General features: G+C 43.4%; 1 protein-coding gene across 4 annotated transcripts in view; it reads right to left on the reverse strand.

The window, feature by feature from the left end:
- Positions 1 to 14,963, reverse strand: part of lrrc6 (leucine rich repeat containing 6) — a 32,183-nt gene that overhangs the window by 16,311 nt on the left and 909 nt on the right. For all 4 annotated transcript variants that reach the window (XM_037082992.1, XM_037082990.1, XM_037082991.1 and 1 more), the window contains exons 2-7: positions 14,561 to 14,728; positions 14,258 to 14,335; positions 13,566 to 13,738; positions 12,843 to 13,063; positions 11,829 to 12,002; positions 793 to 870 (exon numbers count right to left, since the gene is read on the reverse strand). In XM_037082992.1, the coding sequence (XP_036938887.1) occupies positions 793 to 870; positions 11,829 to 12,002; positions 12,843 to 13,063; positions 13,566 to 13,738; positions 14,258 to 14,335; positions 14,561 to 14,728 (892 nt within the window). The remainder of the gene's footprint in view (positions 1 to 792; positions 871 to 11,828; positions 12,003 to 12,842; positions 13,064 to 13,565; positions 13,739 to 14,257; positions 14,336 to 14,560; positions 14,729 to 14,963) is intronic.

A 14,963-nucleotide genomic window follows, 5' to 3' on the forward strand; every position in this document is an offset into this window, starting at 1 on the left:
CTCGCCGTCTGAGCAGTTTGACCACGACAAGGTAATCGAGGGGACTCACAGAAAAAAAAAAACACTACAGGTATGAAGAAGTGTGAAGTGAATGAGAGTTGGGCTGTGACCCAAACAAAATTGAAGCAGTTGATTGGATGTGTTTTGTTGCTCTTGCTGAACGGAACACGAACCAAAACCAATTACGTTGCCTGCAGCTGCATTCGCTGCTGCAGCTGAGCGGATCGGTCGATTTCCCTGGCAGTCAATCATCAGCTGGTCACACTGTAGCACTGCACGATCAATGAGCTGCTGCTGAGATGAGGTCCGGCCAGAGGTGGAAGAAGTACTCAGATACTTTACTCACCCACTGTAGAGATACTCTGGTACACGTAACAGTGTACCATGTTCAAATATTTCTTTAGAAAAAGTTAAAGTCGTCCATGAAAATTGTGTTGAATTCTTAAAGTATCTGGTATAAAATAAACAATAAAAGTACATATATATCAAAAGAATAAGTAATTTCTCTGCTCTTTTGGTTTTTGTTTGTATCATTGACGGGCAGGTTCTAAATTCAACCCCATTATCTACAACATTTATGTTAAATCAAGACTGAAGGGAACTAAAATATAACATAATAACCACCTACTGCACAATAAGTCCTGGATGATGACAGCAAGTTATTACTGAGTGAAACTGTGTTTGATGGTTTACGTGATCTGAGCAGGCCAGCTCCTAAATTATCCTTAAAAATACTAAAAAAAACAAAAGCTGCAACTTTCCTTGAACGACAGGTTGAGTGTGTGTGTTTACTTTGGCTCGTTGACATTCAAGACTCGTCCATCAGCAGTGATCAGCGTCCTCGGAGCCTTCGGCTTCTTCTCTTTCTCCCTGCAGAGAACACAGCAAAACATGAGTGTGTGTGTGTGTGTGTGTGTGTGTGTGTGTGTGTGTGTGTGTGTGTGTGTGTGTGTGTGTGCGTGCGTGTGTGCGTGTGTGCGTGTGTGTGTAAAAGGTGGACTGACAGACGACAGTAGGAGAGTTATGAGGTCTGTGGGGTGAAGGAGAGAGCCACCTCTCCTCCAGGGGTCAATAAAGGGAGTTACAACAGATGATGTGCAATAGTGGGTTTTACTGTAGGAGACAACCTTTTCTATAGCAGTTTTTCTAAGATTTCATAAGTTTCTACCTATGCAACAACTCTCAAAATTGTGTGATTTGTTTAGGGAGTCTGGTGATATTTTGGTTACTAGTTCAATGGTTCAGTGGTTGGATCACCTGAAACAGATCTTGTGTTCATAAAGATCTGCTGCTAACACTGGCAGGTTTTTCTTCATCTTCCTTTCCAAAATGATTGGTTACAGGAAAAGGATCACAACTGAAGCCACTCAGAGTGTTTTTCCAGCCACCAGTCCACCACCTCCAAGACAAATGATTTCCTGTATTCTCATCAACATCTGCTGTACGAGCAGTCGCTCCACGAGCCACATGAAGCAGGCTGTGACAAGAGCACAGGCAGGGAAACTCTCACTTCACACACATCCATCTATTCAGCCCACTGAGCAGCAGAGGAATGAGTCGGCGGTCAAGGCTGGTGCATGTTTAGCGCTGTGTGGAGGGTCGGCCATCACGACCTCTGCAGCCGTGCACCCGCCACAGAGAGGAGGGCTGTGACGGCGTGTTCGAAGAACCTTCAATCTGCTCAGCTCAGGGACGTTAAACTCCTGTTGTTATTCGAGCACTGCGCTGCTGAGAGACCTCTAATGAGTTTAAGTGGTGTGCTGGAGATGAGCGGTTAGACGAGGCGCTAACACTCGCTGGGTTAAAGGTTCCATTACCACTGTGATCATCCACGTTAGAGGAGGACGCAGGATCACCATGTCAGATGTCCTCTTCATGCTACAGCAGAGAGGCAGAAGTGGAACATGTTTTAACCAACAACCTATTCTTATTCACTCGCAGGTAATCATAAATTCAAGTCACATCATCTTTTGTAAATCAGAAGACAGTTCATCGATAATTTCTCCCAGGTCAGGTGACCCATTGATTCAAAATCAATGTGATGTCTTCCTGTACTGCTTGAATGAGACGCACATCTGGCTGGTTAACTTACTGTCCACAGTTCTTTTGTTTTCTGGAGGGATATTTTTCCCTCAGAAGTCAGACGATGTAGATATGTTGGATTGTAGATTGTTTCTCCATGCATCTCCCATATAGACATCACAGTCTGTGACATAATGACACTTCCTCCTTACTTTGGTTTCTTGGTTTGAGATGAGTTAAGCTGCAGCTGCTCTAATGAGCACCAGGTGCTGCTCCAAAACACTCTACAGAAGTGAGTGCGAGGCTAAAATGAACGACACGCTGCAAATCATACTCCTGGAATGGGTTTTCTGAATGTTTGCAAAGATTTCACTCCAAAGCCAGTGAAGAATAAGACACTGGTGGGACTTTGCATGAACAACAAAAAGAAAAGCAAAAATGATGAATTCTAGATGTGAAGTCCAAACTTCAAAAAGGGAAGTTGTGGATTCTGGGGGAGATCATTAAATAATCATTTTCCTGCAATGAAAACAGTTAATATAGACTAATAAAGACTGTTGATTATTCCTCCTCATTCCTCTTCATCACTCCACCTCACCTCTCCATCCTAAAGCACATACCGTTGACTCATCAAGGTCACTTGGGGCTCTCTGCTCTATAAAAACCTCTTCTGTAACTTTCTTTTTCAGAGGGGTGTGACAGGGCGTCTATCAAACTGCTGAGTCATGGAGACATCAGTGGTGACAGCTCCACCTCTGGTTCCTATGGAGTCTAGAGCTGAGGACGATGTGTTTCGACAGCTTTCAGTAAGCCATGTGCAACTCTGTCTGCAGAGAAGGCTCAGATCTACGAGTGCTGATCCACTACACTCAGGCCACAGACTACACCTTCTGAAAAGTCTCAGTTTGGTGGTGTATTATGGTGATAGACACCAATCAGCCCAAACATTAAAACCACTGACGGGTGAAGTGAACAACACTGATCAGCTCATTTCAAACAGACGTTCTGCTGGGAAGCCTTTAAGTCACGGCGATCGCGTGAACACCATCTGACATGCAACACCAACTAAAACACGAGCTGCGTCTCAATCCAGCGGCTGCATCCTTCGAATAGTACAGTCTACGAAGAGCCCTGTTAAATGAGATACTCTGGGGAGTTTACTATATATGACCCTACCAAGCCCTGAGGAAGGGAAGGGCACCAGGCTTTGAAGCCAATCGACACAGTGGCCAAACTCTGTTACTACATCACGGAGGATCCTCGAGTCATTCTGGCTTGCTGGGCTCCATCTCCACGGCTGTGTGCATGTTTTTTGTGATGTCCTTGAACCTTTGTATCATGAGGCACTGCTCCTGTCGCCTGGCAACTACGACAGTATCTGGGTCCCTTGTTTTTTAAATTATTGTACCATTAGCTATTTGAGTGACTTGAAACCCTGTATCTACATTTAAAAGTGTATCCAGCTGCTATTGCACTCCGTGTGTCTGTAGTTGTCTATTGGAAAAACAAATCTGACCGCCATCAGTGCACAATGAATGTTGGGATACTGTGGGCTGCAAAGGATGCAGCGGTTGGATTCTTCAGGGCACGGGAAACACAGGCTGCATTCCTCAGCCGCATTTGAAGCAGGATTTGAAATGGGACGGCCTTCGGTCTTCAAATGCGGCCTTCACAGGATGAAGCACCTGAATTGACACATAGCTGCTGGTGCAGACCAAGTACAGCCTTCATGGTAACATCGCTCCCTGACAGCAGGACAATACGTCCCACAGAAACTGCTCGAGAAAAGCCTCAGAAACATGATGAAGAGGTCAAAGCATCTACCTGACCTCCCCAGATCCCAAACCAATCCAGCGATAATGGGACATCTCAGAACAAGTCTACTCCATGGAGGCCCCACTGTGGGCCAATTTAGCTATGACCCTTCAAGACGGGGACACAAGACCTCTGTTGGATCCTGTGGGTTGAACTTAAGACCTGGCCAAAATGGACAAATGGACTGGGAAGGTCTGGACCTACCACACAGTCGGCCATAGGACCCAGAACTTCCCTTCCAAAACTAATAACAACATAAATCAAACTGACAAACAAAACTGTGAACACAGGACGACCAGGCCTCCATCCTCAGAGTGAAAGAAAGACGTCATCTGAGGAGAAAGACAGAAACATGTTCAGGACTGATCAAATCACCCCTCTGTAATCATTTTCAACAATTCAACTTTTTGTCAACAGAAATCTTTAATCCAAGGAAATATTCCTGTTTCGAAATCTGGAGTCACTCTATAAATATCTTAATTAAAACATCCAACCATCCAACACACCACGTTATCTCATGTAGAGAACCTTTTATTCAAATCTCCACCCGTCCATCTCGTCCATGCACGTCAACTAACTGCACCCATTCATCAGCCTGTCAGCTTCATTCGACCTTAAAGCTCCACTGTGCTTTTAGGTTCAGTTCTACAGGCTGCAGGCTCGTCTGGTGTTATCCTTCCTCTCAGAGGAACAGAGCAGCCATTAAACACAGAAGCGTCTCCTGGCTGACCTTATCGCAGGATCCACCTCAGGAGCAGGAAATTCATCTTTCTTGACAATCCAGTGACGGCACGACTGCATGCATCAAGTCAGCGCGCTCTGACAGCCACGCACAGGGAGACGATAAAAACGGCAACACCGTATCACCCTGATTTTCTGCTTGGACAGCATGCCGGCCTGGGATGTTTTTATGATATGGATTAGAGAAGCAGACTGTCACCGGTTGGCTTCTGAGCCATCACACTGGTTTCCTTCAAATAGAGCTTACCCAGGGGGAATTACCTGATTTCTTATCAATACAAAGTGGTTTCCTGTGCTCCTTACCGAGTTCTGACTGCCATTTACTTTCAAGGAAGGACTCTGAATTAATAAACCGTCACAAAAACAGGTTTATTCTGTTCACGTTTACTATAGTGGCTGGATTTTCAGGTTCACAAACGTTCTATTACATTTATGTCACAAGGTAAACGAAGTGTTACAAATAACACATCCCTTTCAGTGAGTACAGAAAAGACATCCAGCAGCAGAAGAGACGAGGGCTGATGAAACTAATCTGACACAAATAATGCAAGCAGCCAGACAACAAACAGTGAAATATACTTCAGGTTCATGTGAAAAGGCTCCTGTGGGCAGGAGATTAAGCAGCGGTGAGAGCAGGAACACAGCAGGATACTGCTACAGTGTTCATCATACGCAGCTCAGCTATCTGTGATCCTGCAGCTCGAGGTGTTATGAAAACTAACTGCAGTGAGTGACAGAGCAGCAGGGTGAGCGGAGGGCGAACAGCAGACGTGACACTTCAGTCATTTGGTTCTTGTCTCAAGGAAAGTCTGAAGCCGCTCAAGTCACAGTTCATGTCAAGTCACGTCAGCTAGAGTCTGTAGTTAAAGGATGAGTTCAATCAATAATGAAAATGAATCCTCTCCTCCTCCTGGTGATATAAAATCAGGTGAGGTGTTGTGGTCGATAGAACAGTTCTGGAGCTTCACAGTAAAACAGAGTTGCAGCAATCTTAACAAAACTACTGAGCAAAGCACAAAATGGCTCCATACAGCATAACATGCAGCGTATAGCATAATCCAAGTCTCCAGAAGCCCCAAATTCATTTTTAATAGATGTTATTTACACCCTTGATTAGCAGTCAAGCTTGTGCGACCACTTCAAACAGGGTGTACTTTTAGTTTAGCAGCTCTAGTGAAGAGTTCATCTTAAAAAAGATTCTAAAAAACTTCCTTTCAGATGAGTTTGGGATCTCAGGTTGTCTGGATGAGCTGTATGGCACCATTTCTTTTATTTTTGCAGTTGTTTATCTCCAGCTGCTTCAGCTGTTTTGGATAAAACTACGACACAGTTTTACTGTGAAGCTCCAGAGATACTTTGTGGACACACAAACTTCACTGACTTTCCATCAGCATGGGGGTAAATTTTAAGTTCAGTCGAGTCACTGTTTTCTCCAACAAGATACTGCAGCAGCCGTCAGTACAGACAAGATATTACAACCTGTCAAATAATGATATAATGGCCGATTTATAAGCTGGTCAAAAAGTATGACAATGAATTCAATGAGTTCATATTTGACAAAATAAATATAATCAAACAAATAACTTCTTAAAAGTGTATCTCTGAGTTTCTTCCCAATCCTAAAAATACTGAAGCAGTGAAATACTGACAGCCAGACTGAACTGCAACAAGTCTCAAGTCAAATCACGAGTCCACCCCTCAGGTGAACAGATATACAAAAGCTTTACGAGGTCATATTCACAACATTTCTATGCAGAGAAATCATTTTTTGAATAACGTATCTACAGAGCTAGTAGAAAAAGAAATCTCTCCTGATGTTAGCCCACGTTAGCAGCATTTGGTTATAACAAACACTTTGGAGGGAGCAGAAGATTCAGACAACATCAGTTTTGTGACGTGAGTTCAGTGGAGGGGGGTGAATGTTATCAGTAACACCTTTAAAAGAAAAATCACGTCCTGAAGGCAAACGGGTCTGAAGGGATCTGAACAACACGCTGCTCTTCACAGCAGCAGCTTGAAATGAAGCCGGTTCTGCAGCATCAAGGTTTTGCTGCCTTTAATGAATCTTGTCTTTTTTTATATGCCAACATTTCCATTTTTACCAATCACAATTGTTTCTTTCTGCCATTTTTATGCACAAATTTAAAGTGTGCAAAAAAAAACAGTTGGATTAACAGAGCTGAGATAAAACTGCTCATGTGTTTCTTCTCTCTCCTGAAGCAGACTGAGCTTCAGAAGAAGTGGACAGTCTGTCCAGTGACCAGAGGGCTGTTGTTTTAATAATCAGAGCCAGCAGGAGGTTTTTCCCCCTGTGAACTGTCAGTATACAGAACCTGCTTCCTCTGTCAGAGTGCCCTTGGACAAAGTTGAACCCTGGACCGACCCTGAAGTCTCAGAGGAGCTGGAGGAGTGAAGGAGGCTTCGTTTATTTATCATTCTGGAGATATATTACATGTCAGGTTTATTGGTTTGGTCTTAAATCACAGTTACTGTCCGGTCTTCACCACAACAACGACTAAGTGAAATTCACTGACAACAACTGCTCTCAAAACAAATAAAAGCTAACAAACTGAATATGTGTTAATGAGTATTTGATGCAGGCAACTGGTCAGAGACCTGCTGATCGCTGTTAAAAAAACAAAGGCTCCATTGGAGACGAACTGGAGTAACTTTCACCCCTGCAGCAGCTTTAGCAGGAATCAAGTTCACACATCTGTCTGGTCGCGAGGGCTGTACGCCGGCAGAGAAGGGTTATAATCATGAAATTGCCGACTACACACAATGGTTAGTAGAAAAATCAAACGCTCCATCACTTTTTAATGGATATAAACTATAAAAAATGTAAATACATTAAAATTGAGGTGGAAATTAGACTGTTAAAGTACTTTACTGATTTTAGGAAACAGGAGTCTGCATCCTCATCAGTGATTTTTAAGCATTTTTCTTCTATTTTTCTTTTTTAACATGTTGAGGCCGACTTTGATCTTTATGAAGGAATGTGAGACTTGTTGACTGTGAGATTATCCCAGGAGGGTTTTTTACCAATAAAAAGTGGTAAAAAGAACATTTATGATGCCTGGAAATATGAACGCACAGTGTTTTGTTTTTTGCTGCTGAAGACGAAAGCTGCGTGGAATCATAGCAGTTGTTCATCATTCCTGATGTGAAGTGGGTAGAAATGTCCACAGCCGAGGTCACGTTTAAACATTTTGTTCACACTACGTGTGATCTCGTTCTCTGACTTCTTTCCTCACTCTCTCCTGGAAGTTATAGCGACAGGCGACCAAATCAGAAGCACCGTATGAGTGCATCTGTGTATTTCTCTAGTCTAAACAATAGCTGGTAACACTCAGGATCATGGAGGTGAGCAGCAAACAAAGGCCTAGTTGAGTCAAAGCAGAATTCTTACATGTTATCTCACAGCAGTTTGTTTTGTGGTCACGAGTCAGCTGTCACTGACGGGTTACTAATAGCACAGAATCAGCACGTTGATGTGTCCGCATCGCTCCACTGGCTGCGCTCACAGAGTGAAACCTTCCAGCTGATAGGACTGCACTGACAGAGGAAGGCAGAAGGTGTGTGTGAGTGTCAGAGAGGAGAAAGGAAGCACAGTGAGGAGAGGATGTGCAACACGCACACCCAATTAACACCCCAGCAACAGGGTCACCTTAAGGGTGAGCACTAATTAGCAGCATGGCGGGAAAATTAATTAGATTTTAACGAATAATCTGCCAAGTCAGTACCAACCCGTATGAATCATGCTACAGTCTGATTGGCCGACAAACACGCCTGACTTACATGAGATTGGTTCAGGAGGCTGCGGGCAGCGACCCGATGTTTACAGACGGGGCAGCAGAACGTCACCATGAGCTAAAAGTCAGACAGCCGTGAGACATTATCACTTCCTGTCATTGTTAAGGCTGACATGTTAGCAGATGGTTACTGCCTCATCCAGCAGACACGCAGGAACATCACCATCCCATGTTTGTGTCCACGCAACCCACTGACACCTGCTAACATCTGGCTTCTGACTCAGGTAGAAAATGAATTAACTCCCGTGTCACTGACTCCGCAGTAGTCACATGTGTTCATCAGGTCCAGCTCCAGAGGATGACCTGACCTCAGAGCTGACCTCAGAGAATACAGCAGAACACACAGCCGACCTCTGTGAACACGTCTCCTCCTTTTATTTGCATCTAATACGAGTGTAAGGGAATAAAGTCAGACACATGAAGCAAAGCATTCAGTTCACACACTCAACCTTTCCTGTCTCGTCAGTTCACACAAACCGTCTGTGTTTTAACCCACCGACGAGTGCAGACACATAAATAAAATGCACTCGCATCAGTGATGATGTTCCCTGTCTTCATCTGCCAACCTTGTTTAACACGAATTCACAGTCCATGACAACAAACCGTCCAGCCGCACAGAGCAGCCGTCCTCCACAACGTAAAGAACATGAATGTCAGCAACATTTTTGCCCTGAAACACTTTTGTTGAAAACGCTTTATGTCGCTTTCATCAGCGTCGTGTCTGAGCGTGTGTGGCAGGCGGGCACAGTTTCACCTTCACAGTGTCAGAGGCGCCAGAAGTCCACACATTCGTTTCTCCAGTAGAACTACAGACACATGTGTTCAGTCAAAGCTAACTGAAGCTCACGTCATATCAATATCATTCAAAGAGTATTACACTTAAAGGCAGAATCAGTAAGATTTGTCCCAGCTGTTCCTAAACGCACCACAAAGACAGAAGTCAAACAGCCACAGTCTGGGTTGGTAAAGAGTCTCAAGTACAGCAGCAAATTTAAAAAATATGAACATCCAGGCAGAAGGCTGCAGGGTGTCTGCAGATGAACGATGGCCAGCGTCTCTGGACAGCATGTGACGTGGCTGATGCTAGCTGACACGCGAGAACAGTAACAACTTGCCCTGTCAAAAGTGCTCCCTGAAGACTTCCCTGCAATTTGTGTCCTGGTTTGTTTACTTCCACTTCCACATCACATGTGATGTAGCCAAGTCGCCTCGTTACCCTCTGACCAATTTATGCTTTACGGAGCCTAGTTCATTCGCTCAACACAGTTTACGGAAGTCCATTTTTTTATTTTTTGTCAACTCAAAAGTTCGCTAAAAATTCGCTTGATATTTTATAGAAGCATGTCTACTAACACGCCTTTTCTCCACATTCCAGTCTCGCTCTCTGTCTTCTTAACTCTTCGTTTCGTCTCATCGCTGCCGCCCTGCTGTGTGTGATCTACATATGAGATGATTTAAAATTAGTGAAAATTATCATTGTCTTGCACTGCAATTTTATTTTTCTCTGAAAAACTATTAAAATCATGAAGATTTCATATTTTGGGGGGGTCTGTTCCAAACAAACACGTGTTCTTACATCTGGAGAACAAGACAGCCTTCATTATAATGCTATAATGCAAATTCTGCATTTATTGCAATATTGATGATTCTTTAATAAACTGTGCAGAACTAGTCAAACTCTTCCTGTAGTCTGACACAGCAGTCCCTGACGGTCAGCTCACCTGAACACACCATCAGTTCATCATTCAGGCCCACTGGCACCTCCCACCTGATTCATTAGTCACAAACACAACGTCAGAAGAAAATCCTCTTGGACCGTCTGAACCCGCCGTTCTGTACAGTGTGTTCTGCTGCTATAACGACCCTGAAAACTTCTCATTAACCCGACAGATGAACCTGGACTGAAGCACCTGTGGAAGCAGCCTCATCTGTCCCGCTAATTGTTGTGTCAAAACCTGATATTTATGTCTGTTTGTTGCTGTTGAACTGATGTTTTCGTCCATCCTGTACTGAAAACAAATCACCTCCACCTCATGTGGTCAATAAAGAGGCTGACTGATTGATCTCTTCCCCTGGTGATTGGCTGAGAAGGCAGCACTTGTTGACCAGATGACCTGTAGCCTCAGCACATTTCAGCATCGATATTCATGAAAAATGGTTTCACATGTGCAGCAAAATGAGGTACTGAGGTATATTACCCGTATGTGGCCAAAAGTATGTGGACAGCCCTTTACATGATCATCGTGTCTTGACATTTTCCAGCCATGCTTGTGGCGACAGAATCAGGTATTTTAAGCCAAAACATGACATTGTCCTCGCCGTAACCAAGAAGTTATTGTGCCTAAACCTAACCAGAATATAAACACAGCAGTGTCGCAACATGAAATTGATACGTGAACCTACAGAAATGTAACTCGCCAACATTTCCTCGATTGAATTTGGTTGAAGCTGCTCAGTAAAGGAATGTTTTTACAGTTCAGTGTGGAAGCTTGCACAGACCTCAACCCAATCCAACATCTCAGGGATAAACTGGAACAGCAGCTCATAATGACATTAATGACCAACAGTGGTGGAGATACAAAGACTTGAGTCCATGTCTCCATCAGAATCTGAACAGTTGTTTATTTGGATCCACATGGACTGTCTCCGGCTCAACAGCTACTCAAAACCATCTGTAACTTCTCTGTCGACATACACAACATAGGACGATACACGTCATCAGCGTGCCTTCATGCAGCCTCCCTCATCAGCCATACATTAGTGGAATGTGTGGGTGTCCACATACTTTTGGCCATGAGGTGTGTGGGTCAGCATATACTGATCAGCTCAATCTGAGATGGTCCTCTCATGCTGAAGACTGATGTTACAGTGACACCCAGTGGCCAAATTAGTGCAGTACACTACAAATGTTTAACACAGCAGTCAGAGTCAAAACTACAAAACTCCACTTAAATCTTTGACATTTTAAACACTGTTCTACATAATTTAGTTATAGTATTTTAATCCCAGACAGTAAAGTGAAACTGTGTGTTTGTCAAACGCATCAGTGATGATCCAGTGGAATTTAGTTTTTAATACTTTGAGATGCATCTCTGTGTAAAATGTTAGATTTTATCAGACTCTGCAGCAGGTTTGCTCAAAGTGGCAGCAGCAGGACAAACAATAAGGTTCAGTTAGGCTCAGTGGATGTTTATAGTAACAAAATCAAATTAATGATATTATTGTTTTTGCTGTTTTGAGACTTTCAGATCACGCCTGTATGAACTTCATCAGTCCAGACCCACTTCTAATAAGTCTGGTTAAACAGCTGAACAGGACCAGGACCAAGACCAGGACCAAGACCAAGACCAAGACCAGGACCTCTTCTGAAGGTGTACAGACAGATTCAAACTGAACCATGAGTTTTTTTAACAAACAGAAAAATCTCAGAGCACCTACTTCTCCTTTGCCCTCCTCTTCTCCTCGAGGTGGCGGTGAGCCTCCAGACGAGACTCGGGGGTGAATGAACATGGCGTGTTCCAGAACTCCCTCTCCTGCTGCTCATCATCAAGGTCCGGACTCATCACGTTCTCCTCCACCTCCTGGTTCTCCTTGTTCTCCTCCAACACTGGACTACAGAGAAAAGAGGTTTGCTGTAGTGGAGCAGAGATTATCATGAAACTGTAACTTTTATCAAGTCCGTTCAGTTTCACTCAGTTAAACTTTCTGTACCTGAGTCCAGTTGACCGGTCCTGGTTCTTTAATTATCAAAGACTTTCTGCTTTCATTCACCAGATTTCAGAGGGAAGATAAGTCAATTTTATTAACACAGACTAAAATTACAAATTTGCCTCATTGTGCTTTATGATCTGTACAACACATCAGAATCACTCGATCCTCAGACACTTGAAGGGGAAAATGTGTTTTTACTCCACTCTTAACAATCAACATTAGAACTGGAACTATCAATTAATTAATCAATTAGTTGTCAGAATCCAAACAACAGAGAGAAGAGTCTAAATTCTCTGATCCCAGCCTCTTAAATGTGAATACTTTCTGGTTTCTTTCCTACTCTGTGACAGTAAATTGACTTTCTGTGGGTTGTGGACAAAACAAGACATTTGAAGACATCTTGGACTTTGGGAAACACCGATCAACATTTTTCTCCATGTTCTGACATTCTATAAACCACAAACTAATCCACTAATTGAGAAAATTATGAACTGATTAACTGACAATGAAAACAGTCGGCTGTTTTACACTCTGACACTGTGATGCTGATATTTGATAGTTTAACTTCCTTGCTGAGTAAACAGATTTCAGGCAGAGATCTCCACATGTTCAGTCCCTCATGTGCATCTCTAAAAAACATGGGATCCTACATTTCCCAGAATGCAACACAACAGCTTAATACTCCCCACAGTGGACTCCACGATGAGTAAAGTGACAGGAAGTTGTTGTGTTTGCACTCACGCTGTGTTATTTTCGTCAGTGTACCGGCGGCCATCGCAGCCTTTACTCCTCTCCTCGTTTCCTTTCTCGTCTCCTGCTGCCTTCCTCTGCATCTCCTCTTTCTCCCTGGCTCTCCTCTTCAGGTATTCCTTCTCCTGCTCCCAGACTTGCCTCTTTACCTCCTCCAGCCCCTGTGAGGCTCGAATCCTCTCCGAACGGCTGATCTCCGTCCCGTCCAGCCACTGAGGACAGAGACACACAGCAGGGACCTGAACATCATTGTACATCATTTGATCATGAGAATTTGAGGCGTTAGTCTCAGTTTAACATTTGCTCTTAAAAGCAAGTCAAGTCTAAAAGCAAGTCAAGTCGTATGTATCTAAATAATCCTTTAAAAAGACAAAGTTTCTTATCTTTATCATCATCTTTATTATTTTGTATAAGCAAGAAGTCCTCGTATCTGTGAATCAAAGCCTCTGTCACATGATCATCAGCTGAAATGACTTCTCAGCTTATCCGAACTGTCTAAATATGATTTGCGTCACTGACTTGTGAATATCCCTGATTTAAAGGCAGTGATGGATGTAAACATTGTCAAAGGTTCAAAAATTGAGCTGTGAAGCAGGGAGTTGCTGAGAAACACATCGATGGTGTCTCTGAACTTTTAGAACCGTTTGTCTGGCAGGTGGTGCCGGACGCTCAGCTGTTTCCTGCTCTGAGGCGGAGGTGGACAGGTGGAGTTACCTTGAGCTGAGGAAGAGAAGCAACCACAAACTGCCTGTAGCCCTCGAACTCAGTGCAGGGGTTCCCCACCAGGAACAGCTCCGCCAGGTGGATGTTGTGTTTCAGGGACTGTACGCTGCTCAGACGGCCCACAAAGTTCACCGTCAGGTCCAACTTCTGGAGGCTCTCGCAGCCTGAAGACGGGAAGTTAACACACAAACATTGTGTCTGTCAGAGCTGTGAACAGCCAGTTTATCTAACCTCGACTCATTACGACACACACTCATCACACCTGTCTTGTATCAAACTCGACATTCCTGGGTACTTTACTGGACTTCAGAACAGCTAAACCGGTCTCTGCTTCGTGTCACTCTGACACTCTCTCTGAAATGGATCACAACAACCTCTGTGGAGTTTCACAATAAATGAACTCTAAACTTTCATTAGTAATGGACAGAAGGTTAATCAGTAATCATTTTAATTATTTAAATTTTCTAATTTAAAGTAAAAATGCCAAATGTGTTATACATTCTCAGATGTAAGGATTTGTTGCTGCTCCTCCTCATTATGACATTAGGCTTTAATTCAATTGAAGATGTCAAGAGATCAACAGGAGTGAATCATTTACACACTAAAGCATGAGGCCCTTGTGTGAGTAATGTTCACATAAAATCCTGAACTTCAAATCAACTATCTGAGTTCTGCATACTGACCTTCAAGGTTTTCAATGACTTCAATGTTGTTCAAGGCCAGATTCAAATACTCCAGCTTCTTCAGGCGACCGAGATTCTCTGGATATTCAACAAATTACAAAACACAAACACTGGACTGGCTTTTTGCTATGATATCATCTTTGATAAAACTGGTTGAAAGGTTGTTGTTTAAACCTGCGTGACATTAAAATAATGTAAGACATCTAAAACTATTCAACTAAATTTAGCACCGTTTTAACACAGATGTCCCCTTTTCTTCTTTAAACTCACAGATCATAAATGTTCACTGAGAGGCTGTCTCACCTATCCTGGGGATGAGGTTGTTTTGCAGGTAGAGGATCCTCAGGTCCCTGCACCACCTGTCGATGTGCTCGATCCTCTCGATGTCCTGCTGGTGCAGGGAAACTTCCTCCAGCGAGAAGATCTCACACTCGTTGTGCTCGGCCCGTCGGCGGACCATGTCCTCTGTGACTGGACGGACAGAACACACACACGGGTCAGACAGTGAAGGTTGGAGTGTGATGGATGAATCTCATTCACTTGTTATGTTGTGATTTTGATTCTTGAAGCTTCCTGTGCTGCTTGTTTGAAAGAAGAAAATGCTATAGTGCAGGAACAACAACACACAATGAAGCATCAAGGACAGAGATGTCACTGATTACTCTGATTGATATTACTATTACTTCTTTTTTTGATTCATGTATTT

The sequence above is a fragment of the Acanthopagrus latus genome, chromosome 21 (genome assembly GCF_904848185.1).
Source record: "Acanthopagrus latus isolate v.2019 chromosome 21, fAcaLat1.1, whole genome shotgun sequence".
In the NCBI taxonomy this organism is placed as follows: Eukaryota; Metazoa; Chordata; class Actinopteri; order Spariformes; family Sparidae; genus Acanthopagrus; species Acanthopagrus latus.